The sequence below is a fragment of the Silurus meridionalis genome, chromosome 19 (genome assembly GCF_014805685.1).
Source record: "Silurus meridionalis isolate SWU-2019-XX chromosome 19, ASM1480568v1, whole genome shotgun sequence".
Taxonomy (NCBI): Eukaryota; Metazoa; Chordata; class Actinopteri; order Siluriformes; family Siluridae; genus Silurus; species Silurus meridionalis.
Genome location: NC_060902.1, coordinates 12,149,388 through 12,175,112, shown reverse-complemented (window position 1 = coordinate 12,175,112; position 25,725 = coordinate 12,149,388). Strand labels below are relative to the sequence as shown.

Genomic DNA, 25,725 nt, shown 5'->3' with positions numbered 1-25,725 from the left:
CTTTGTCTTTTTTTTTTTTTCTTGGTTTAGTTTTTTCTTTTCGCCGACTCCTTCACAGAAAGATGTAATGCACGCGCTCATGCTTTTACTGCATCCAGTCCACAACAGGCTTCGCATTCAGATTTGTGCGTCCCTTGACGGTGAATTTCGTGTAGATCCTGGCACCGTTGTCGTTTTTAATGAAAGAGGCATGGTGAAAGAGAGAGAGAGACGGAGAGAGGTTCCTTTGAAACGTGGTCCACGAAGTGAGAATATCCAGAAAAAGGGACGCTATAGGCAGTATTTTTTGGAGGAGTAGCATAACTTTAAGTCCAGAGACACACTTACAGTTTAGCAGCACAAGTTTGTGTGTCAATAAATAAATAATGTAATTTTAAGCTGCTGGGACTCATTTTCCAGATCCACAATATGCAATATATAATGAATGCAATTTTCTAATTAACGTCTATGAAAAAATAACACGTGCAAATTCCGGTCCTTCAGCCATAGTAAGCGTTGAACATATCTTGAACTCTCCTTTACACGTTTGCAGTATTGTGCAAGACATCATGATATGCATCTGATTATTATCACATGCTCTTTCAGCAACACTTCAAGCTTTCTTGGAAATTTCTGCCAGTGCCTCGATATGCTGGGAAATGCCGTCATGCTCTGAATGTATAAAAAAGGGGAGATGTGTCCCCACGGACAGTCCGGCTGTTGGAGTTTTTGGGGAAGGAAATAGGGGAGGAAGTTCATTATAAATTGTCTGGATTATGGGAAAACAAATGGAGGGAGAGCTTCTGGTGTCTGGATGTCATGCTGTCATCGTCTAAGTCTGTCTTCTCCATAATGCTTAAGACATAGAGGTAACTCTTCGACCGATCTCATGTGCTCTACCGGGAAGTAACAGAAAGTCTTTCCTGTCTTCAGATTTCCAAAGTAAAAGTAGAAAAAAAAAGTATGTCGCCCAGAAAAGAATAAGGAACGCGAGTGAAGGCTGCCAGGAGCAAAGAAAAACAGGAGTCAGCGAGCACGAGTGACTAAAGCAAATAAACAGAAAGACGAGCGGTTGGAGCTGCAAAGGGGGATGCTGGGTATTTACCGGACACCAAATAAAGCCCAGCTGGCTCCCATTTGGCCAGGAATGAGAAAGAGAAGGAGAGAGAGAGAAAGAGAAGAAGAGAGAGAGAGGCCATTGAGCAAAATGCAGTGTTCTTGTTTTTTCTTCTCCTTTTATCTCTTATTTGCTTTCCACCTCCTGTTTCTTCTCATCTCTATCCTTGCTCTTGTCCTGATGTTTATTTTTTTTCTCGTTTTCCATGCTTTCCTATCATTCACACTGCAGTTCTGTCGTTCTGTCGTGCTTCTTCTTTCCTTTTCTTTTCCTTTCTGCAGTTCTGTCGTTCTGTCGTGCTTCTTCTTTCCTTTTTGCTCTTCTTTTGTCTTTTTTTTTTTTACTTTAATTTACTTATTTTCTCCTTTCTTGAACACTCATCTTTCCTTCTCTTTCCTTTTCTCTTGTCTTGTCTCGTCTCCTTTCCTTTACTTTTTGTCTCCCCTCCCATGCCTTTCCCTCATTTCCTCTTCATTTCTGCACTATTCTCTCCTCAGCAAAGCCTAAACCTGCATCACTTTGAAGTCTGCCCAGTTCAGGCTCTCTCAGACAGCGGTGTGTAATTACCGGGCCGCATAATAAGCCCGCTTGGCTCCAGGGTTTGCGTATAAAACACATGCTTGGCCACACACACAAACACACACACACACACACACACACACACACACACACACAGTGTGCATGAATGCTCCTTTGAATATAAACATGCACAGTGCACCCCACGTGCACACACACTCTTACATGTACAAGCACGTACTGTTGTGGCTACAAAAGTGATGACCATGCAGAAAAACCTGGCAAGCATTCGTGCCATACTGCGTTTTTTCGAAACAGTCACCGTTCCCCGGTTTGTTCCCTGACGTGAAAATTCGGCACCTGAAAATGTTGCGAGTTTTAATATTTACTCCGTGCTCCTCAGTTTGAACTCATGAACTCTATTTGGAATCCAAACTGGTGTTCGTTTAAAGTGCCTACCTGTGTTTTTTTTTACCCACAGGCGCGGATGCGAGCGGCGAAAACGCAGAGCAGCAGCCACGTATGGAGGAAACAACGAACCCGGACCACGTCGACAACAACAACAGTCTATCACAGCTGGAGTTCAGCAACACGCCCAGCAAAAGCATCACATGTAAGCCCCTTAGCTAATATTAGCCAGAGTACAGGGTGCATGCTGTATTTTATAGAGAGATTACTGTACAAATGACTCGCCTGCCACTGTCACACGAACACCTGCACATCTGCTCATTCGAATCATCCTTATACAATCGTTGCCTTTTAACCTTAATTGTGCCGACTCTAGTCTTAGATTCCTGTTCTTGGCTAACAGGAGTGGGATCTGATGTAGTGTTTTGTTGTTGGAGTCCACCCACCTCAAGATTTGACATCATGCATTCTGAGATACTTTTCTGCTCACCACGGTTGTCGAAAGTGCTTATTATAGCCTTCCGTTTATAGCCAGTCTGGTCTTCCTTTTTATTTTATTTATTTTTTTAACCTCAGGACTTATGTTATGGCTCGGTGTTTACAATGAATATACATTTGCATGTAGGATTATTCTTACATTTCAAGATATAATGGGCATCTTATCTGTTCTCTGTCACATTCGCGGTACCTTATGACTCAATATAGTTTGCGGTTCTATTCAAAATCATATGTAAAGCACTTTTTAAAAATAGACGGCTTAATAGGGACTAGAATGAAGGGTTAGAGCTTTAATTCAATTCAATTCAATTCATTTTTATTTGTATAGCGCTTTTAACAATGAACATTGTCTCAAAGCAGCTTTACACAGATAATGTGGTGATTAAAAGTGAATATGTTCTTTATAAGTAAGTTTGTCCCTGATGAGCGAGCCAGTGGCGACTGTGGCAAGGAAAAACTCCGCGAGATGGCGATAGGAAGAAACCTTGAGAGGAACCAGACTCAAGAGGGAACCGATCCTCATCTGGGTTGCACCGAATGTCCATTTGTAGCAGATATACGATGTTGCGGGGTACAATGATGATGATCAGAAGCGAAAAATAGTCCTGAGTCAGTGTAGAAGACTGTTGACATTAACTACAGTCCAATCCATCCAATCCAGCTTTAATAAGTGACCATGTGGCGATTTTCCTTGAGAAGATATAAGAAGAAAACCCCGGGAGGAACTAGACTCAAAAGATGATGTTGGTGTACGAGTATAGAAGCGTAAAGGCTACTTGTGCTCACTGTGAATTTGTACTGGGTTGGTCAAAATGGAGTCTGTGTGATTACAGCATCAGGAAAAAGTAAAAAAACAAAAACAAATACGGGTTCACTGTGATGATGGTTTAAACATATCGGTATATGTGCAGCACAGTGGTACACTAGATAGAACTGGTGCCTCAGAGTCCTTAAAAGGTGTTGTTGGCTTGATTGGTGATTTAAAATTGAATATGTTTAAGGGGGAATTTAATCCAGGTTGGATTCCTGCCTCATTGTTCTAGGAAGAGGCTCTTGGTTCACAGCCCTGGCATGTTTTATTGAGGAATAAACAAACTAAAAAAAAGGTGAACGTGATCCGCTCGGCTCAAAAGTGTCAAAAATAAACTACTTTTCCGAATTGCTTTTCAAGTTCCTATAAACAATGCAAAATCCAATCCAATTATATATGAAAGAAATAAGCTCAGACCGTGAGATAATCCATTTTCTGGCATTCAGCGGTTTTGTTAAATGCAGCGCCCAGAGTGGCGCAACGGAAAGCAGGAAGCCAAAAGAGCAAAATTCATCACGCTGTGTGGAGGGAGGTCTTTCACTTTCTGCCCTGCCAATCAAATCAACATACTGGTCAAGGCATTCAACTTTGGCTAAAAATGTCGTGAGTTTAAATCCCAGCCACACCAAGTTGCCACCTCTGGGCCCCTGAGCAAGGCCCTTAACCCCATATATGCTCAGTTGTATGAATGTGATAATTGTAAGTCGCTCTGGATAAGGGCGTTTGCCAAAATGCCATAAATGTACTGTGGGTTTCTGTGAGCTTATTTCTGAGAAATAGCACAGTGTGATGGAACCAAGGCAACAACAGAAAAAAAAAATTGGCTGGTTATTTTCACGAATCTTTGAGGAAGCATGTGTAAGTTGTCACCCTCCCTGGTCGGTAGCCTTGTCTGATCTGGGAAATGACAAATTAGGGCACAATTGGAGACCCATAACTACTTATTACATGTAGTGTACAGTATATGTAGAAAAAGATGGCCAGTCTTATCCCAATCTTCTACCATTTAGGGCACTAAGTACGAGATGATTCTAAATGAGCACTTACAGGTAACGTGTTCAGAAACATGCCGGCTGAATCATCATTGGCTGAGTGTACTCCTAGTCATCAGGCTGTACTGAAAACAACTGACGCCCATCCAAGAGAAAGGAAACAACTTGCAAATGGAATTTGCCTTCAGTTTTCGAATGCGTGTCTTTCTGTAAGGGCCTGATGTAATTCAGGTAAACCAGGAGGATTATAAATTGTGTCATCCCTAATGCAATTATTTGGATTATATACATATTTTGGAGTGTGCAGACAGTAACAGTGTAATTTTAGCTCTGTACCCTATTAAAACGGATTTAAAATAAAGCAAAGCATTCAAGAAGTGATCGATGTAGATTCTTTAGCTTTAATTAAGAAGTTTAACTGTAAATATTGTTTGAACCATTTTGGAATGACCTTTTTTCTTTTTTTTTTTTCACACACTCAAAAGTAATTGGACCAACTAGCAATTATAAGTACAAGTCATGTACATCACCAAATGCTGAGTTTCCTCTTTTGAAGTGCTTTTCGAGGCCTTTCCTGCAGTTGCCTTTAGTTGCTCTTTGTTTAGGTTTAAATTAGATTAGATCAGATTCAACTTTGTCATTGTGCGAGGTACATGTACACCTCATAATTGTTAATGCTATACCAATCAGCAGTTACACCTATCAGAAGTTACACCCATCAATAAACATGATGGACGATGTCTGACAGATGATGTGGTATGCTTTGCCTCATGAGCCTTTCCTTTCTTTCTCCATACACTTCTCTTGCAATCATTCTGATATTAGATACTCTGTCCAGAGAATCCTGATTCATAACTGGGCTGATTTTTATTTAAATGTATTGTAATCTGGCCTTTCTGTTCTTGAGTGTTACCAATGATATGCCTCTTGTGGAAAACTCTGTACTTTTAGATTCTTGATTTTAAATGTTCTTGAGTTGTGTAGAAATTATGAAGGTTTTTTTTTTTCACCAAGCAATTCATTTTGCCATCATTCACTCTAGTGGCCTTTCAAGCTGAGCTGTTTTGCTGAGCTCCATTCCTCCATTCCATGTTGACTGCCACTTCTAAAGTTCGTTATCTCTGTAATAAGTCTTTGTTTCCTAAGCCTTATTATGGCCTAACTCACTTTCATGTATGTTTCATTTTTATGAAACATACAGCTACCAAAAGCAGTTTCAAAACTTGATTTTTATAAAATAGGGAGAAAACAGGCCACACCTGGACCTGAAACTGCCATCCAGTTACTTTGGACCTTGTGCAAATGAGGGGACCTTGAAAAAGTATCCTGTAATTCCTGAACGCATACATTTAAAAGCAGCTAATTTTAAACCTATAAAATTAAAGCTAAAAGTAAAACATTGTTGTTGTCTAAATACGTATGGACCCGACTGTGTGTCTTCTTGTTTTGTATATTTTTATCTTCATGTTGATCCTCAAATGGATGTGGAAATGCTCACATAAAATCCTTTTGTTTATCTGCCATGTGCATGTGGAATAAAGTCAAACAGAGCGAAGAGAAAGCTCTGTGTCGTTTTTCTAGATTTAGCAAAAGTACACAAGCGCTTGCTAAGACCATATGTATTTTCACCCTGTGGGACAGCTAGTGGAGGAAGTTGCTGATCGTGCGTTTTCTTTCCTCACGCACAATACCACCAAGAAGAAACCTGATTCTTCCGCTGAGTTCCAGCGTCTGTCAGGGCTGTGTGTGTGTGTGTGGTGTGTGTGAGAAGCAATTTTATATGTTATATAAATTCCAGATGTAATTAAAGCCACACAGGTATCTTGCCATGCACTTAGGAATACTATACAAAATTGTTTTAAATTAAACATGAAATAAATTGCTCGGTGATGGTTTTTTTTTTTTTTTTTTAATTGTTGAATGTTTATATAACATGTACACAACCATGAATTATGGAATACATATTTCCGTCAGTCGAAAAAACGATGAAATATCGCACCATTTTCTGACAGTTCCAGATGTGCGCTGTTTAGTGTGTCAGGCGAGCATGTCATTATGGAGTTGAGCTAGACTAAATGTGTGTGGGTGTGTGCGGGTTTAGGTGTGCGAGTGTGTGTCGACAGTCGGGTTGAGACCTCCGCTAGACTGTGACTAATTGTTCTGACTAAAGGTGCATTGATGTCACAGTTGTGTTACTGAATCACACTGAATGTACCTGAGGTGCAAACAAACTCACACACATGATTAATGCTGTATATAATAAATTGCTGCACATGTGTATACACGATGGGAGCAGATTCATGAGCACCATTTCTACATTTTCACAACTGTTTTGGCAATAAATCACTTTTTCCGCTTAGCTTATCAAATAAAATAACTTTAAATAGCGCAGGCCAGAGTTAACCTCTCACCTTGCTTTTACAAATTTGAGTGTTTTCTGTGGTAACCGCCATTGTTGGGATGTTGCCTTGACAGCGGCGCTAGCAGAATTCCGGTGTTATGCCGTTGGCACTCAGCTCAGTCGCTTTCTCCGCTCGTTTCAAAGCTCACGATCTCTCGCGCTGAATGTTCGGTGTTTGCATTTCGCTTCGAGATGTACAGTGTGAGCTTATACTACTTTTGATTTATTATTCAATCATTCAGCAGGATATGGACCAAAAACATTCAGGTTTAACTCGTCATTCAGTCACAGGAAACTACTTACATGCGTGTGATGACTGCGGCTTTATTTTTAGTTTTTTTTTTACATACCTTTACTTTTGGCATATTGGAAACTTTGTTTAGGGGGGGGGGGATTGTAGGGATAAACAACATTTACGCAATTTAGAGGACGCCCTTATCCAGGCGCCGTACAAACGCGCTTTAAGACTCGACCAATTAATAAATCAACACTGGTTCGCTAGATTACAAACTTAAGATACCAATGTATCAGGTGATCACGCACAGATTTACATTTATGGCATTTAGCAGGCACCATTGACATATTATTTAGTAGCAAATTTAACGTAACAACATATAACAAGCTAGTAAACCAAAAGCCTCTATATTGCCAAATGTTTGTGGACACTTCGCCATAACACTACTGTTTCCCCTTTGCACTTAAAATAATCTTTGCTCCTTTGTAAAGGCTTTCGACTAGATTTTGGAGCATGTCTGGAGGATTTTGTGTTCATTCAACCCAAGAGCATTAGTGAGGTCTGGTAGGAGTTCAGTGGGGATGAGGTCAGGGGTTTGTGAAGTTCTTTTAGTCCAACCTTGGAGAAGAATGGAGCTTACTTTGTGCCCAAGAGTATTGCGATGCTGGAACACATTTAGGCTCAATTATAGTGAAGGGAAATTGTAATGTTGCTGCATACATTGGCTTCCAGTACAATTGTCAAAATAAATTCTTTTACAAAAATAAAGCCAAAATGGAGAAGCCATATGTGAAAAACTAAGTACACCTTATGATTCAATAGACTGACAGAAATTATGATTCAATAAACTGACAATAGACTGAGGAATCTTGCTTCAGGTCATTGAGTTCATACGGGTTTGCGATTATTTGTTTATGCACAGCTCTTTTAAGGTCCTGCCACAGCATTTCAGTCAGGTCAAGGTCTAGACTTTTGCAAAACCTTAACCTTTTTAAGTATTGCTTGTGTGCTTTGAGTCATTGTCCAGTTGACTCAAGAACAGCCAACCTTTTTTGCGCCACGGACCGGTTTAATGTCAGACAATATTTTAACGGACCGGCCTTTAAGGTGTGGCGGATAAATACAACAAAATAAAATGATATGACCGGCAAAAAAACTGGTATTTTCTAAATATAATAATAAACTTGAATCCGCTGTGTTGTTTTTTGTTCATTTTGCTAGCTTGGGGGTTTGAATTTAGCGGGAATGTATTATGTTATAGGCCGGGGGCAGCCCCTTTAAGAAGGAAGAGGATGTGGGTAAGACATGTGACCGAGGCATCATGACATGCATCAAAATTGTGTGATAGACAGATGTGATGAAGAGAATCCGGTAATTTGCCAAAATAAAACATCGTTCGGAATCAGATAATAAATAAAACGTAATGTAAGTTATGTATTCTTTCTGTGCGGCTCGGTACCAATTGACCCTGGGGTTTGGGGACCACTGCTCTAGAATACTTGATTTACAAAGGAGCTCATGTTCAGCTTAATGACAGCAAGGTAGCCAGGTCCAGTTGCTACAAAACAAGCCCTCATCACCACCGTCCTTGACAATTGGTATGAGGTGTTTCTGCTGATATGCTGTGTTTAGTTTTCAACATATCACTGTGCTTTATGACTAAACATCTCCACTTTGGTTCCATTTGTTCAAAATGACATTGTTCCATAGGTCTTGTGGTTTGTTTAGATACAAACCTAAACCACGCTGGCATGTTTTTTTGAGAGAGAAGAGTCTTTCTCCTGGCAACACTTCCAAACAAACTGTATTTGTTCTGTCTTACTAGTAGTATTGTCATGAACGTTAACATTTAACATGCCAATTGAGGCCTGCAGAGTCTGAGATGTAACTGAGTTTTTTTGCAATTTCTCTGAGCAGTGCACAGTCTGACCTTGGGGTGAATTTGTTGGCACGTCCACTCCTGGGAAGATTGGCAACTGTCTCGAATGTTTTCTACTTGTGAATAATCGTCCTCACTGTTGAATGAATGGTGAGTTTTTTTTTATACAAGAAATGTGTCCCAGTTCCCTGGGCTACTAAATTATGCAACATTTATCTTAAAAAATATTGGGAAATAGTTCCTGAACTGCTAGAGTCAATCTAGCAATTACGTAGTAGTATTTTACTGTTTTTGATGTCTCTGATGAGATCACATTCTGCCTGTGCAGCCAAAGCTTTTCCCACTGACATACTGCAGCTCTTTACATGTTATTTACCTAATCATATAATATTGCAGTGAAAACATTCAACCAACCTGCTAATTGCTAGTTGTATAGAATGTCTGAGAAGGATGCCCGAGTAGCAATGATGCAATTTCTGTTTAAAAATAAAAATTAATATAGTCAGAAGTGGTGAAAATGTACTGTCAATAAGTTTTAGGAGCTCTGGAAATGGGATAGTCAGGGAAAGGAGTAAATTGTATGATTTGGAGGGAGAATTAAATGAGATATTGGGTCAGCTGATACAAATATGGCGTCCATGATTCTTGATTGTACTGGTGCCAGTGAAGTGAACTCTGCCCATAATCCAGTCTATCTCTCTCTCTCTCTCTTTTTATTTATTTATTTTTTTATATCCATATTATGAGGAATCATTATGCTGCATGTTCAAATATCAAACTAATACACATGGATCTGAAGAATGTGCACTTTACCAGACCCCGGCTATATTTTAGTGCAGGTGTGATATAATGTTGTAATACTAATTTGGTGGAAAACATTGGATTCTATCTTTCTGTAAAACATGATTTTTCTTTACAAAAAAAAAAACAGCCAAACAAACAAAAAAAATGTTTCCGTTCTATTTTAATAGGCTAGTCCTTTTCTGCTAAATGTGAGTGTCCAAGCAAGAGGAATTAAGCGGAGTAGATTTCAATAAATCACCTATCTACTAATTTTTCGATTCCTTTGCCAAAAAGAAATACCAGAAGTCACAGCTGGAGTTGCAACTATTAAGTCCCACTAAACTTTAAGGTCATTATACAGTTATTGACCAGGTTATCGACCTCTTTATGCATTTTCAAGACACAAGGATACACACCACAGGCCATCCTTATATACAAAAAATAAGCAGAAATGGTGTTGTATGGCTAACCGTAAGTATTTCTACCACAGCAATTCATTAATTTATGACCCATCACATGGTTTACAATTTAAACACACTATTTACTGTTTAAAGTTTGATTATACTGACCATAACCTTATCAAATATGTTTATCACACAATGGATTATCTGTTTAGTCACCTCATTGCTCGGCATGAATTAACGATCAAAATGATACCCGACTCAACATGTAAATGATCATCTACTGTACACGAACAACCAGATTTTTCTTCCGACTTCCGCATTTCCGATATTTTCCCAGCTGATCCAGATCCCTAATAGTCCCAAATCTTATAAATCTACTACAGTAGATTAGAAATTTCTGACTCCATTCATGGCGTTTGAGAGTTGTGTAATATTCTGGACCACATGTGCAGCCTCACTGCTTTTCCCGTCTGTATCCTGTGACGAAGTGTCCATTTTTTTCCGTCGGACTGCTGCTTCACTGGCTTTACATGCAGAGCATCTCTTTATAGACCCGTGCACTCTCTGTGCTTACTTGTTTTTTATTTTGTTTTGGTTTGGACATGTGATGAATGGATCACGCATTCCAAGACCGGTCTGTGGAAGTAGGAAATAAGCATGGGTTATTGAGGTGCATTTAAAAAAAACAAACCCTGAGGTCATATAACGGTTCACGAGGTCCAGATGCTCAGGCTTAGAGCGAAGACGTCATGAGGGTTGCATGCATCTGGGCAAAGTGCCTCCGGCCGGCATGCCTGTGAACAAAGTGAGACGAAAGCCATGAAATGCTGCTCGACTGCGCTTTCTTGTGTGCCTGTGAGCGGACATCAGTACCCACAAGCAGTCATGTGGATAAGAGAAAGCAGAGGTTCTGTCTTAGTGTTTTACAAATACAGCATATCTGCATCCTTTTGTTTCAATCTATCAACATTTACTCACTTCTTTCCAGAAATCCTGCTGGCTTCTTGACGTAAAAAAGGAGGTGCATATATTCCCGACATGTGTGAGATCATTTCTAAGTTTATCCTTGAACCTCATGCCATATGTCCCACATTTGTCTGGAGGAATAATAAAAGCATTGTACCTCATTTCCAGAGTGTTTACACCTCTGATATTAGTGTTTAGTGTATATTCCTCAAGACATGGAAGCAATTTGGATCATTTAAATGCATTGCTTTCTGCCTCCAACTCCGCTTATCTTGGTTTTTACAAAGACACTGTCTTCTATGGTCTGCTACACTTTTTCGTCTTCTTCTTTCGGCTTCTCCCATTAGGGGTCGCCACAGCGGATCATACCCCGCCTGCGTACGATATTTCAAATGAAATCAAATTAAATCAAATTTTATTTGTCACATACACATACATACAGAGTACGACATGCAGTGAAATGCTTTATACGACGGTCCGGCATGAGGGAATAGGATGGGGAGAAAAATAAACCACGAAAAAAAGAAGACAGAGTAGGCTATATATACAGTACTGTGAAATGATGTTAAAAAAATCTTTAAGTAGTATTTTATCATAATTTTCTTTCGTTATTGTTATACTGTATATATCATCATTTTCTTTGTTCATTTTATGCTATTTGTATCATCTCTACACCATTTTTTTTGGTGATTGTGGTCGTTAAGTCGAATGGTCGTAAGTTGCATAGGTCGTAAGTCGACGACTGCCTGTATGAGAAGAGTGTATATACAGGATCCTTATGACAGTAAACAGGAAAAATTTAAGGTGGTTGATGTGATTGTCCTTAAAGTGACCGTGTGCGTTATGGTGTGGTATAAAGTGCACTGTGCTGTGCAAGTCCAGAGTTAAAGATCATACATTGGAACTGCAACAAGACAACAGTAGTCATACAATTAAGTTCAAATTGTTTTCAGCTTTATCTTTACACTATATGGACTGTAGTTTGTTGACACCTGATTGTAAGATTCAGTTGTGCTTTTTGAACATCCCATTCCATATTTAGTTCCCTTTTGCTGTTACCATTAACCCTCAGTCATCTGGGAAGACGGTTTACTAGATTATGGAGTGTGCTTGTGGAAATTTGTGCCTCGTTCAGCTACAAGTAATGTACAATGTAAGTGTTCCAATTTATCCCAAAGGTGTTCAATAGGGTTGAGGTCAGAGCTCAATAGCAATCCACTCAAGATCTTCCTCTTCAACCCATGTAAAGCATAGAGCTGGCTTTGTGCACAGGGGCATTGTCATGATGGAACAGGTTTGGGACTTCTGGTTTGCTTTGAGAAAGAACCGCATATTCATGGAAAAGTCTGGTGTCACAATTCTTTAGTCTATATAGTGAATATCGGTTTATAAAGTACCTCAGGTCTACTTTAAATCAAATCAAATCAAATCAAATCAAATCTCAAATTTGACTTCAAATAATACTTTTTTAATGTTAAAATCTTGTAACTATAAATGTGAAGCAAGGATGTTCCACATTCCACATGTACTTTTTGAACATCCCATTCCATATTTAGTCCCCGATTGCTGTTATAATACCCTCCACCCTTCTAGAAAGATGTTTTGTCCTCATTCAGCCGTAAGAGCTTTAGTAAAGTCAGGTAGGTTTGAGGCCACAGTCAGTTGTGAATGTAAAAGAGAAACTGTAATGCTACTGCATCCAAAGACAATCCAACTTTGTGGTAATAGTTGGGGACCGCCCAAGGAAATTAAACGATTTTAAACCCAACTTCAGTCAGAAATAGAGCTTAATGTCTTGGTGGAAAGTAAAAAAAATAAAACTCACTGGCTACGTATTAATAAATTTATTGTAAATGGTAAAATAAAAAGCCGAATGTTAAAATTGTTTGACTGTGTTAAATAAAATGTGTTGAATGCCGAATGTGTTTAATAGCTATGATCTACACACACACATCACTGATAGCACACACAGCAATCAGATGCTTTAGCATGATGTAATGGCTGATACTTTGACTACTTCTAGTCCTTCTTTACAACACAATGTGTTTTCCTAGTGTTTGGTACATTTTTGACCCTGATTGTACAGTCATTGTGTGTGTGTTCGGGAGTAAGTGTGAGACAGAAACGAATATACGCCATGCTACTCAAGCTTGCTTTTTCATGGAATGGCTTTTAGTAACTTCCTGGTTTGTGTCAATGTGGTTCACATTAGCATACTAGCTTGTTTAGATTTTGGAAAATAGAGCTGTATTTTGGAAAAATAGCTGCGGTTGAGAAACTGTGTGAACCAAAATTCACACAGATTCATCGAGTTTTTTTTTACGTGGACAAAACAAAAAACTTCTGGTTTAGGCCACACCTATTTTAAGTTACATTTTGAATACAAATGCAGATACAAATATTAGAAGCACTAAACAGATACAGATACTGCAGAATCACATTAATGTTTGAGTGAGGATGTGCAGGAGTGTGTGTGTGTGTGTGTGTGTGTGTGTGTGCGTGCGTGTGTGCGTGCTGAAAAAGCCAGAACAAAGGCCTATGTTAAGACTTTCGTCTAATAGCCCATCAGGGATTTATATCCTTGGCTAAGAATATGCTCATCTCATCTCATGTGATGGAATGCTTTCTCTTTTTTCGCTCTCTCATCTCCGTCTCTGGCTCAGACGTAAAAGAACATTTATTCAATCTCAGCAGGACTTAAAGCTCAATTCCGGCCATTTTTCATTCATCCATTATCACCCTTCAGAAGCGCCCTATCGGGGGAAATACACTTCTTTAAAGCAGGTGAAAAATGACGGCTTAAGCCTCAGCTCTGAAATTCTCTAATTAGACTTCTCATCACTGGAGATTGTCATTGAAATGAGCCACGGCAAAGTGTGGATTAAAGTCCGATTTGAACTCCTTCACCATATTTCTTTTTTGAAGGTGTCTTCTTCTTTAGGGGCGCCGATCATCACAAAGGTTCTAAAAAACATATGCACATTACCTTTATAGGGGCTAATCTGTTTCTCTTTTTACTGAACAGCAGCCCAAAGAACACTCCCTGTCTGAACAGGATAAAATGAAAGCCATTTTAGCCTGTAAATGGTTGGATCCACTGACTTTTTAGGATATGGAACAACAATCGGCCATATTGAAACAGTTCGCAACTTTTCCTATAAACTTAGTGCAGTAATCAAACCTTAATCCGATGGCATTTGCCAATGATACAATGATTTATTGTATTATTAAAATCCATCTTTGTTAGTGGGTTTAAAAGCACACCCTAAAGGTCCCCTTGGCATTTTGGGTCACTCCACTATTAGGGTGCATATCAAGAATATGTAATATGTAGGAAGATCATGAACATTTGAACATTGTTACTCTAGTATAACTCCAGAATCCCTGGTTTAATCCTTAGCTTGGGTTATTGTGAGTTATTGGGTGCATGTTCTCCTTTTGGTCTTTTGGTTTCCTCCCACCTCCCAGAAACAAATGTGGCTATTGTAGGTGTGAATATGAGTGTATCTGTGTGTATTTGGCTCTTACACTCCTCCTCCTCTAGATATTGCCCAAACATTAGAAAAAGTGATGCAGATAGTATTTTAACATTGAGGATATTTATTTAAATGCTACATTTTAAAACAAGGGAGTAGAACGTGGAGCTAAGCCACGTTCTTCTATACTGACTCAAAAACATGTATTTATTACTTATATGTTACCCACACTATATGGAGAATCGAGTCTTATGTGTGTTTTGAAATTTTAATTCCAGTTGAATTTAGTCCCCATAAACTCCACCTTTCTGGGAAGATGTTCCACCAGATTTGTAGGTGAGATTTGTGCTCTCAAGCATAGGGTGCAGTCACCATTCTGATTCATCCCAAAGGTGTTCATTAAGGTCGAGATCACAACTCTATAGCAGAAGATCTTCTAGCTTTGTCATATGGCATTGTGAAGCTGGAACAGGTTTGGGTCTTCTACGTCGTTCACCCAGTGCCTCCACTTTTGTAGTAACAGTTTAGGGAAGAACCACAGGAGAACTCAGGTGTCCCAATACTGTACTTTGGTTCATTTGGTGAATGTAACTCTTTGGCACGTTTCTTATTGTACACATTTAAATAATACTTATAAAATAAATATTAGTATTTAAAAATAAAGTTCTTTGTAAAATATAGCTAAATAAATAAAATGTGCAATACTACTAAAGACCTTTAATCCGTTGATTAAGAGGTTTGATTTTAGTTCCTGCATTATGAAAACATCATAAGGAAGCCGCTTCACATATTATTAGTTGATTAGTGGAAGTGAATAAAAATGGGATCAAGTCCTAACTCTGGGTGTAGTGTTTTAGTATGGCTAGTTATGTTTTTAGTATTGTATGTATTTGTGTTGGTGCGAGAGCGCTGAGAGAGCACTCTGTCATGGTTCTATGTTGGTGAAAAAAAAAACCCGGAGCGCCATTACTGCATTTTGGATGCATCAGGAGATTAGGGGTTGTGTGTAGAGGAAGAAAAAGCCTTTATTCTGTGTGTGTGTGTGTGTGTGAGTGTTAGGAGCAGAATATGCTGTTTCAGGGTGGAATAGTCATCACTGGCTGAATCACTTTGCCTTTGACTCACCTCTAGCTCCCTGGTGCTAGACGGCTGGGCTGCCAGGCTGATTTACACCCCCCTCTTTTACTCGCTTCTGTCGTTTCTTTTCATGTTTTTTTTACACTGTGTTTGTCCATCTATCCACCCTGTCTGTTGAGTTCTCTGTCATTAAGGGGCAGAGTGTATATTTTAAGCAACCTGAGGGCTGAATCTCATTTGTTGTAAACAAGGATCAAGCCTGCAATAAGGTGTTTCTTTTTTTTATGGTAGAACTATTGCATGCTATCTGACACCTAGCACACACACACATAGCCGGGTCCAGGCTTCTTTTTCTCCATAGTGCACAATTGGCATTTGGCAAAAGATGGACAACTTGTCTCTTTTGAGATGGGTGACCCATAGGCCAGACAAAGAATCCTTTCTCCTGAGAGGGTGTGTGTGTGTGTGTGTTGTTTCTGAGCAAGAATGTTGCAGTGGTTGTGAAATGGCACCATGGTCAGTTTTCAGTTGATTTGCACTCTGGACTGTACTGTAGCTTTGCACACAGATGGTCATGGCCACCACATTCACACAATTGTTCGACTGTCCTATATATATATATATATATATATATATATATATATATATATATATATATATATATATATATATATATATATATATATATATAATGTAAAAATATTCCCATATAGTTAATGCTACCAGTTATAACTATTCTTGTGGGGACATTTAGTCCTCAGAAAAGTTATTATAAGGTTTTCCTTTAGCAGACACTGTAAGTAAAAAAAAAAAAAAAAAGGATAGGAGGAAAATATATATACATTTTTTGCAAAACATATGCATCCCCCTGACAAAATGAGTTTGCCTGCATTTTTTTTTTAGTTCTCCTGTAAAAGTTTGTTTGTTCCCCCAGTAATATTTCGCTTTTTCTGGTAAAATTGTCTGCATGTACCATTTTTCTATCTAACAATATTTAGACTGTTTGTACGACAGGAGGAAACCAATATTTTGCAAAAGAACACTGATGTTTTCTTTTTTTTGTAACATTCAACAGTAAGAGTATCCAAAACTATTTCATCCCTAAATAATGGGATTTTTAAGTCTTGATTTCTTTTTGTTTTTATTTAAGAATTTAAGTCGGTTTTTTTAAAGATTTTTGAGCTACAGTGTATATATATATATATATATATATATATATATATATATATACACACAATATAATTTTTTTGTATACAAATCTCCGTTTCATAATTTTCCACACGTTTTTCCCACACCACTTTATAGCCCTGATAAAAATGTCCATCCCATAGGAGATAAATCTGTCAAGCAATTCAAGTGGGTCTCATTTAGAGAGCACGAACTGTACACGATAGAGTTCTAACAAACACAAACACAATCCCGCTGAGGGTAAAAATCACCTTGACGTGCCGAGGCCATAAAAGAGCCTGAAATGGACCCGATTATGGAAATGCTGTTAGACCGTTTCCAAAAAAAGTTTCGGTGGTGAGTGTGTAAGCAGCGGGCGGTTCTATTTGTGTGTGAGAATGCGTTTAATTCAAAACTGAAAAGCAGTGCGGTTTTTCGAAGACTGGTCCTTGTTAGAGTATAAAAGCCATAACTGTGTGACTTTGTGACTTTTTTTTTTTCCTCATGATAATGAGAATTAAATTTTTTTTTATGTTTTTCCTCACTGCTCACGTTTGGAGTTGGATACAGAACTGGTTAGGATACATGTCATGAATGTGTATACTTCCCTACAGGTGCAGCTTTATGCTAATAATAACACTGCATGGATTACATCCCGAGGAGACTCAGCTGTATCTTGGGTTTAGATCAAGAAAGAAGGATCAGTACTGGAGCAAAAAGCTTTGGATGCACAAAGGGGGAAATAGGTGAGATTTTTGGGTCAAAGTCTAAAGATCAGTGCAGTTTTTGTGACTGTTCACCTTTATCTTTTGCATTTCTATACTGATGGGAGTGGTCTTTTCCAGGGTGAGCCCGCCCACATTCATATCAAATGGTTTGATGATGCAGAAAGAATAACGTTGAATGGTTAATTACATAAAATATTTTGCTTATAAACATCCATATAAGCATTTCTCTGACCAAAAATGTGCTTGTCATTGTTAAATCGCTAATAATTATTTAATGGCTATAAACAAGCTAGTGGTTTTGTTTAGTTTTTGCCCTGGCATGTCATATTACTACTGACACCAACTCTAAACACAGACTCAGAACAGATGACGCATTTGTTTTAAACCCGAAGTGGAGTATAATTATATTTCTCTGCCTAATTGTCTTTAAATAATCAGTCAATGAATTGAACAAATGCACACGATTGACCACCAGAAGCTTATTTCCGCTTCTGCGTATCTGATCTTCTACAAAAGTCATGGAGATTCATGCACTGAACGACGACCTGCGAGCTTGGACTGGATCATATAAGTGTGAATATCGATTTTGGATTTGGGATAAACTCTAATAGCAGAATAAATTACATTAAAACTTCTACAACGAATAATGATAATAATAGAAACTGATGTTTTTTTTCTAACAAATGTGACCAATCTGTTACTACTACAACTTTCTTCACTACATTTAATTCTTCTGATGTCTTTCGTCTTCCTATCTATCTCACTTTCTCTAAAGTGAGCTATGTTATTCTTTTATTTTTTTTCGGGGAAAAAAACAGCAGTCACTAAAAACGTGGCAAAACCATACATGTGTACATTAAGCCTCCGGGGTTTATAGGTGGGTTTAGGGATCAGTGGGGGCGCTGGCTGATTACCCCGGCGCTCAATATTTCTGACTAAACGTATGGATCCTATAGTGAAATGTGGTCACGTGATTGTTTTCGTTACAGCGGGGAGAACGAAAGACGGGGGCCTACTGTGACTTTTTAGCAACTTGAGGAATTTGACATTAATAAATGCAAGGAAAAAAAATAGTATTTCTCTGACTTTCTTCTAACAGGTCAAACATCTGGAAGTGTGCAAAGGCTGAATGAGAAACTATTCAGTCACACTAGATTAGTTGTTGCATGACCTCAATGGCTTCCCAAGAACAACTGTGCTCTACTGATCTAATGTATGCTTTTTAAAGAGAAAAAAATTGTATAAGTACTATTTCATATGCTTCAGTCCGCTGAGTTTGCCAACGAACAGAGGTGTGTTAGTGTTTGTCTTCCCGTAGACTTTAAAATAGAAACGCTCTTCTGATGAAGTCTGTTCTCTGTGTGATGTGAAGTTATTCTAAGCTCATAAAAAATGTTCATTAATACAACAGGATTCCATAAACTCTTATCAAGTTCTCATGGAAAAAAAAGTTTTAAAGGGGGTGTTTCTTTTGGCAGCGAAGGTGTGCTTTTCACTTCTTCTTTTTTTCTTTTTTTTGCTTTCGTCCGGCGTAATTAGGATGTGGTGCTCGGGAGTAAAATATATACAGGTCCGCCAGCAAGCTGCCAAGAACAACTCGCCGAGCGGTTTTTGCGGAGGAACACTAGAACATTTGTAGGCTGTAAACTCACGAGGAGTGTATGTCTGAACTTCAAAAAGCCAAGAGGGGGACTGGAGGAACTGACCTGAATTATACACCATAAAAATAAAGAATCAAATAAAGATTTTTTGTCAGACATTGAGTTTTTTTCATTGATTGAGTGAAAACAATTGCCCACCACGTCGTTTTAAGGGTTTAATAAATTCGGTTTAGAATTTCTCGGAGCCGAGCTTTTTCGCTGCTTTCCGGTGTAATGCTGAGAAATACACTAGGGTTATTAAAATGGGTAAAAGTCCTTGTTTACGATGCAATGTCACACCGTTACTTTCTAATGCTTAACAATGGTGCTTGGGTTTATTTAGTTTATTGCTACGAATAAGACAATTTGAATTGGAAATGGATTCGTTCTGGATCTCATTGCTAGCGATTTTGACAAATGTACGTCATACTGTTTTAAAATGTCATTCTTGCCCGTCCCCTCAATTATTACTTTTGATTGGACCTACCAGTATTTGATATTTGATCACCCCTAACAAACTTACTCAATGCTGTGAAGTGGTAAATTGACATTTACATTTGCGGCATTTAGCAGACGTCCTTGTCCAGAGCGACGTACAAACGTGCTTTGAGTCTCTAACAATGAATAAATCAACACTGGTACCTGATAGCGATCTTAAGATAAATCAGACTACAACTCTTGATTTTTCAAAGCAAATTTAGAAAGTGCTAATTTAAGTAAGAAAGAGGTAGGTCTTCAACACTCGCTTAAAGAGAGCCAGGGTCTCCGCTGTTCAGACATCTAGAGGAAGTTCATTCCACCACCTCGGTGCCAGAACCTTGACCAGAGCCTTGACGTATACTTATCTCTCATTCTGAGAGAAGGTGGTACCAGTCGAGCAGTGCTGGAGGATCTCAGACAGCGTGGTGCAGTGCGAGGTGTGATGAGGTCTCTGAGGTAAGATGGTGCTGGTCCATTTTTGGCCTTGAAGGAAAACATCAGTGTTTTGAATCTGACATGTGCAGCTACTGGAAGCCAGTGAAGGGAGCGCAGCAGTGGGGTGGTGTGGGAGAACTTGGGCAGATTGAACACAAGAAAGGTGAATGTATCTTGAGCAACTTGTACATTCCTGTGTTAATAAACGTGGCTTATAAGACCATCTATATTTATATAGAGATGCACCTTGGAGAAGAACATAAACATATTTCTGTCCATTGTTTCCTCATTTACTATTTTTTGTCATCATTTTACTAATCAGAGCAGAACGTGTAAATGGAATCTTTTTCCAACCTCTCTGAAGTCGCTGAACTTTTGTCAGTTTTTTCATACGTTTACCATCTTGGTGGTGGTAATATTACACGTTTTTTTTTTTCTTCAAGTCTGTTCCACTAAAAGACATTGCTGTGTATAAATCCCGAGACTGGTTAGGTTATGAACCCTGATGGACTCAAAAAAAAAAAAAAAAAAGCGACTGTATTAGTCAAATAGCATTTCTTTCACTTTTAATAAGTAAAGCAATGGACCATGAGGCATTCCTTATCTGTTTTGTGAGTTTTTTTGGGTTAATTCAACAGCATTTTTAAAGGAGGATGACGAGATAAATATCCTATGAATAGCCTTGTTTATTTTATAGTTTGCGTTTGCAGATGAGAAGTAGAATGCAGAAGATGTGCTGTTATCAAAGCAATATGAACCAAGACTGTGCAGTCCCACAGCGCATGACGGTCATACAGATATTCATACTTGGAGATATTCATATTGCTTTTAACAAGAATTAAAAAAAAATCTATCAATTTACATTTCAGACACAATATGTTCATGTTTTAAGAATTCTGATCTGCCATGCCTGCTGATGGTGTCCTAGTACTTATATACCATTTCAAATTACAGAGTGGAATTTTACAGGCTTAACACAAGTGAGCACAGTTATACACACAGTGAAAAGTCAGTTACAGGAAAAATAGGCACTATTGGAATGCCATCAAATTATGTGAGCTGAACTACTTGCTGTATAAAGAAAAGTAATCCACGATGAGGTGATGTTATGCAGTCAAATGAAAAGGGGATTATTGTCCTCTCATACGATGTATGGGCAAAAGTCTGTGGACACCTGGCTGTAAGATTTGTAGGCGCTGTTAGAACATCCAATTCCATAGTCCCCATTTACAGTTTTAATATCTGGGATTATCTGGGAACATATTTTGGGAAGATGTTCCACTAGATATTGAAGTGCACTTGTGGAAGAATAAGAAAGAATAACAGGGATTCACTGGGTCAATTTATGTTTTGGTTTTTTTTCTTTTAAGTAAATTAAAATAGCATGTTATTAGACAAAAGTATGGACATCTGACCTTAAAGTTAGTCCCATTTGCTTGAGATGTTTCACTAGATTTTGAAGTGTGCTTTTGGAGATTTGTGCTCATTCAGCCTCATGGGCGTTAGTAAAGTCAGGTACTGATGTAGGCGAGGTGAGGAGGCCTGGGGTGCAGTCAGCATTCCAATTAATCCCAATAGGGTTCAATTCATAGCTCTATAGCAGGCCACTCATGATCTTCCACTCCAATTCATGTAAACCATATCAACATGGAGCAGGCTTTGTGCATAGGGGCATTGTAATTTTGGGGCTACTAGTTCAGGTGAAAGGAAATTTGAATGCTAGCACATCCAATACATTTGTGTGCTTCCAACTTTATAGTAACATTTTGAGAAAAAAATTACTTGGAAAATAAAAATTCCTCAGTAGAATTATGTGTATCCATGGGAGGTGTATTTTTAAGTAAATGTATGTTTAAGTAAAGCTGTTGGATAAAACAACAGTGGCAATTAATTTACAGTTTATTAGCAATCCTGTTTTAGCTTAGTGGATGAAAATAGGTACTGGAAGAGTGTGCAGTGCACATCTGTTTTTTTTTTTCTTCATGTCTCCAGGTTGTAAGAGAAGATAATTAATTGCACAGTAAAATATCTCGTATTTTAACGCTGACGTTTATGTATTTTATTTTATCATTCTTTTCTAGGTCAACCTCAGGCCAGGTCTACGCCCTTGCACAAGTTGTTAACCAGCCCTTCTGAGTCTCCAAAAAACAAGTCTCAGAAACACAGGATGCACAGCAACGGAGTTAAGAACGGAGCAGCGCTCTTGCGGGCAGCATCTTCCACGTCCTCGTCTTCATCTGCGCAACATAAGAGCCCTAAGAAGTTGCAGTCAAACCCTTCAATCAACAGCCAAAGCAGCAAAAGGAGTAAAGGAAGCTCCAAGTCCAACAGCTCGCAGATCCCTACAGAGGCCCAGGATGGTTGGTGGAGTTTACATTTACATGACTGGATTTTGTGTTAAACAACTTTTTCTAATGCTAGTACAAATGCACAATGATCTAAGAATACCAAAAGCTAAAACCCCACAGCAAACAACACAAGGTTTGTATTTATATAAATAGTGAAAGTAAAAACACTAAAGATTATTCGGAAAAGCAAACTTGTGGTGTGTATTTATAGCTATGGTGAAACACTGCTATATGCATGTTTATATTGCTGACCACACAACAATAAGAAACATCTGTATTCCTTGGACCATGATATAACCTAAGGCAAATAATGCTGACTGAATCAGATGATCAGGTGTCTACAAACATTTGTCCATATAGTGTATTATGGATGTCATAGGTGTTGAGGTCAGACTTCTATAGTAGGCCACTTCAAGATCCTCTGTTCCAACGCATGTAAACTTCATGGAGCTTGTTTTGTGCACAGAAGCATTGAAAGATACAATTGTGTGCCCCTAACTTTGTTGTACCAGTTTGGAGTGTTCCATCTCAACTGTGTTTTAACACTGTTAAATGGACACATCTATTGATTTTAATATCGTGCAATTTACTTATATTTAAGTTTTATTTTCTAGAATTCTTACATTCCGTAAAGCTGCTTTGAGACAATGCCCACGGTGAAAAGCGCTATAGAAATAAACATGAAATAATTGAATACTGAGTTTCCATTTGCACATATGGAACATTTAGTTTAATTAGTTCACATGTGCTACCGGAGAAATCGTGGAGAAATCGTGACCAGCATTGACTGGCTTGAGACGTTTCTAATCTCCACTTTACTCCACTTTACTCCATCCTTTTTTTTGCTCTTTGTTGAATTACACTAATAAAGTTGTTATTGATTCATGGCATCAACGGGTTGTGTCTCAAGCCAGTAAATGCTGATCACGATTTCTCCACGATTTCTCCGGTGTGAACTAATATGTGCAAATGGAACCACAGTATTTAATTATTTCCTGTTTATTTCTATAGCGCTTTCCCCAATAGGCATTGTCTCAAAGCAGCTTTACGGAACGTAAGAATTCAAGAAAATAAAAGTTAAATATAGGTAAATTATTTGTATTTATCTCCGTTGAGCAAGCCTGGGGTGACCAGGAAAAACTCACTTAGACAGAATTAGGAAAAACCTTGAGAGGAACCAGACATTAATAAGATGTATGTCTGGAGGGAATGTCTTGTATCCAAACCTACACTAAGAACACTGGGTATAAGACGGGTATAAACCCTGGGTGGAATGCCAGTCAATCAAATAAATCATGGCCAATTAGAAAGTAGAAAAATAAATTCTTGATGTGAACACAAATTTCCTAATGTAATTTGTGTGTGTGTGTGTGTGTGTGTGTGTGTTTGTGTGTGTCAGACTGCTGTGTGCACTGCATCCTGGCCTGCCTGTTCTGCGAATTCCTAATGCTGTGCAACATTGTGCTGGATTGTGCCACGTGCGGCTCGTGCTCCTCCGACGACTCGTGCTTCTGCTGCTGCTGCGCTTCGGAAGAATGTGGCGACTGCGAGCTCCCGTGCGACATGGACTGCGGCATCATTGACGCCTGCTGCGAGTCTGCCGACTGCCTCGAGATTTGCATGGAGTGCTGCGGCCTCTGTTTCTCATCCTAAACCTCCTATAGGGGGCACTGCTGTGCTCACTTAAAACTTCTAGAGAGTTCTAGGTGGGAAAAGCCATTCGGGGACGCCTTACTGGGCTTCAAGGCTGAGTTGCCTTGGGTTAAAATGAGACGGCCGATTTTCAGTTCTGCCTTCCTGAGCTTTCGGTTCGGGTTTCAGATCAGTGTACGTGAAGTCGGAGGCTTTTCGAATCGACCTCAGATTTAGCAAACATTCTGGGACATTTGACATTGTCTTTTTTTTTTTTCCTCCAGTCTGCTTTTTGACTCTCACTTTGGATCCATCTTCAGTTTTTAAATGCAGCCGGAAGAGAAACTTTTGACACACAGCCTCGCTAATGGTTGCACATGCCTTTCACTCCATTTTCTTCTCATTCTAGTTTCCAACATACACATTTATTCAAAGAGTGACTCACCACCGTTGCTTGTCATTTTGGTGAACCGAATCCCAAAGCATCCATGTGAAAATTCATATTGTAGATCATGAAATTATGAGGTAACTTTAAAAGTGTTCTTAAAATCCAATAAAGACTAAAAGATCTCCATATAATTTTTTTTTTTTTACCTTTAATAGTCCTAAATTTCACCCCACCCACCCAAAAGAGAAAAAAAAAAAAAAAAAAATTCATGCTTGAATGACACTTTCTTTTTCCTTTTTTTTTTGTTTTGTTAATATGACATCTTTTTGAAGCAGCTTCAATTTATTTTCTCCAGGAGACATCGGTTTGGCTACGCTGACATCGCTTTCTGGGTTCCAAGACAGCAAAACAACATAAAGCTAAAGACTTCCATTTACATATGCACAGTTACTGTAGTATCCTGCTGTCCATGAAACTGTGAGGGCGCGAAATGGGCGTTGAGCTGGAGAAAGGGCTGCGTTTTTATTTAATTGAATTTCATTACATTTCATGCAATGCACAGGTTTAATGATGCCTTGTATTTACTCATGTGAGCGGATGGACAAACTTCACTCTCCATCTCATCCTGTGATGATTTTTTTTTTGTCTTTTCTTTTTGTCAATGATTAAGTTTTATGAGTATTAACTCATCAAAATTGTTCCGTAATTCTGGAGATCGGTGAAAAGCCATGTTCATATCGAAAGAAGTGCCGTGAAAGCAGGAAGCATTATTGTTTTATTTCTTTAAACAAAAGTCGGGATGCACTGAAATTTTGCCCACTGAATATGTAGAGACAGGAAATTAATTTTTTTTCCTTCACTGTAATGCTTTTAATTAATGGTGATGATTAAATGGAAAGAGTTGGCCCCAATGATTTACAGTGCACACAACATTAAAAAAAAAATTTTCAAGTTCAAGTTTTGGTCCAGAGTGGCCAGAATTTTATTTTCGGCCATTAATTTGAAATAATTTTTGTTAAAACGCCAGCATCCCTGATCTGTCCATCATTATTAATAATTGACCTGTCCGTGCATAGGTTTATTGATTACCGTAATTTCCGGACTATTAAGCGCACCCAAATATAAGCCGCACCCACTGAATTTGACAAAGATTTTTATTTTGAACATAAATAAGCCGCATCTGTCTATAAGCCGCAGGTGTCTACACTGAAACAAATGAACTTTACACAGGCTTTAACGAAAGACAGTGTCTGTTACACGGCTTGTATCTAAACAGTAGCCTACCAAGATAGCATTGTTCACTGTCTTCCTCCTTCCTTTCACAACAATTTCTGTTAGGAGTTTGTCTTTTGGCATCATCGTGCA

At 38.6% G+C, this 25,725-nt stretch overlaps 1 protein-coding gene across 1 annotated transcript in view; it reads left to right on the top strand.

The window, feature by feature from the left end:
- The window catches only part of mdfi (MyoD family inhibitor), a 42,284-nt gene extending 17,733 nt beyond the window's left edge, over positions 1 to 24,551 (top strand). The window contains exons 3-5 of the mRNA XM_046874559.1: positions 2,094 to 2,225; positions 22,074 to 22,352; positions 23,740 to 24,551. Coding sequence (XP_046730515.1) covers positions 2,094 to 2,225; positions 22,074 to 22,352; positions 23,740 to 23,993 — 665 coding nt within the window. The 3' untranslated portion in view covers positions 23,994 to 24,551. The remainder of the gene's footprint in view (positions 1 to 2,093; positions 2,226 to 22,073; positions 22,353 to 23,739) is intronic.
- The last annotated feature ends 1,174 nt before the right edge of the window (positions 24,552 to 25,725 follow it).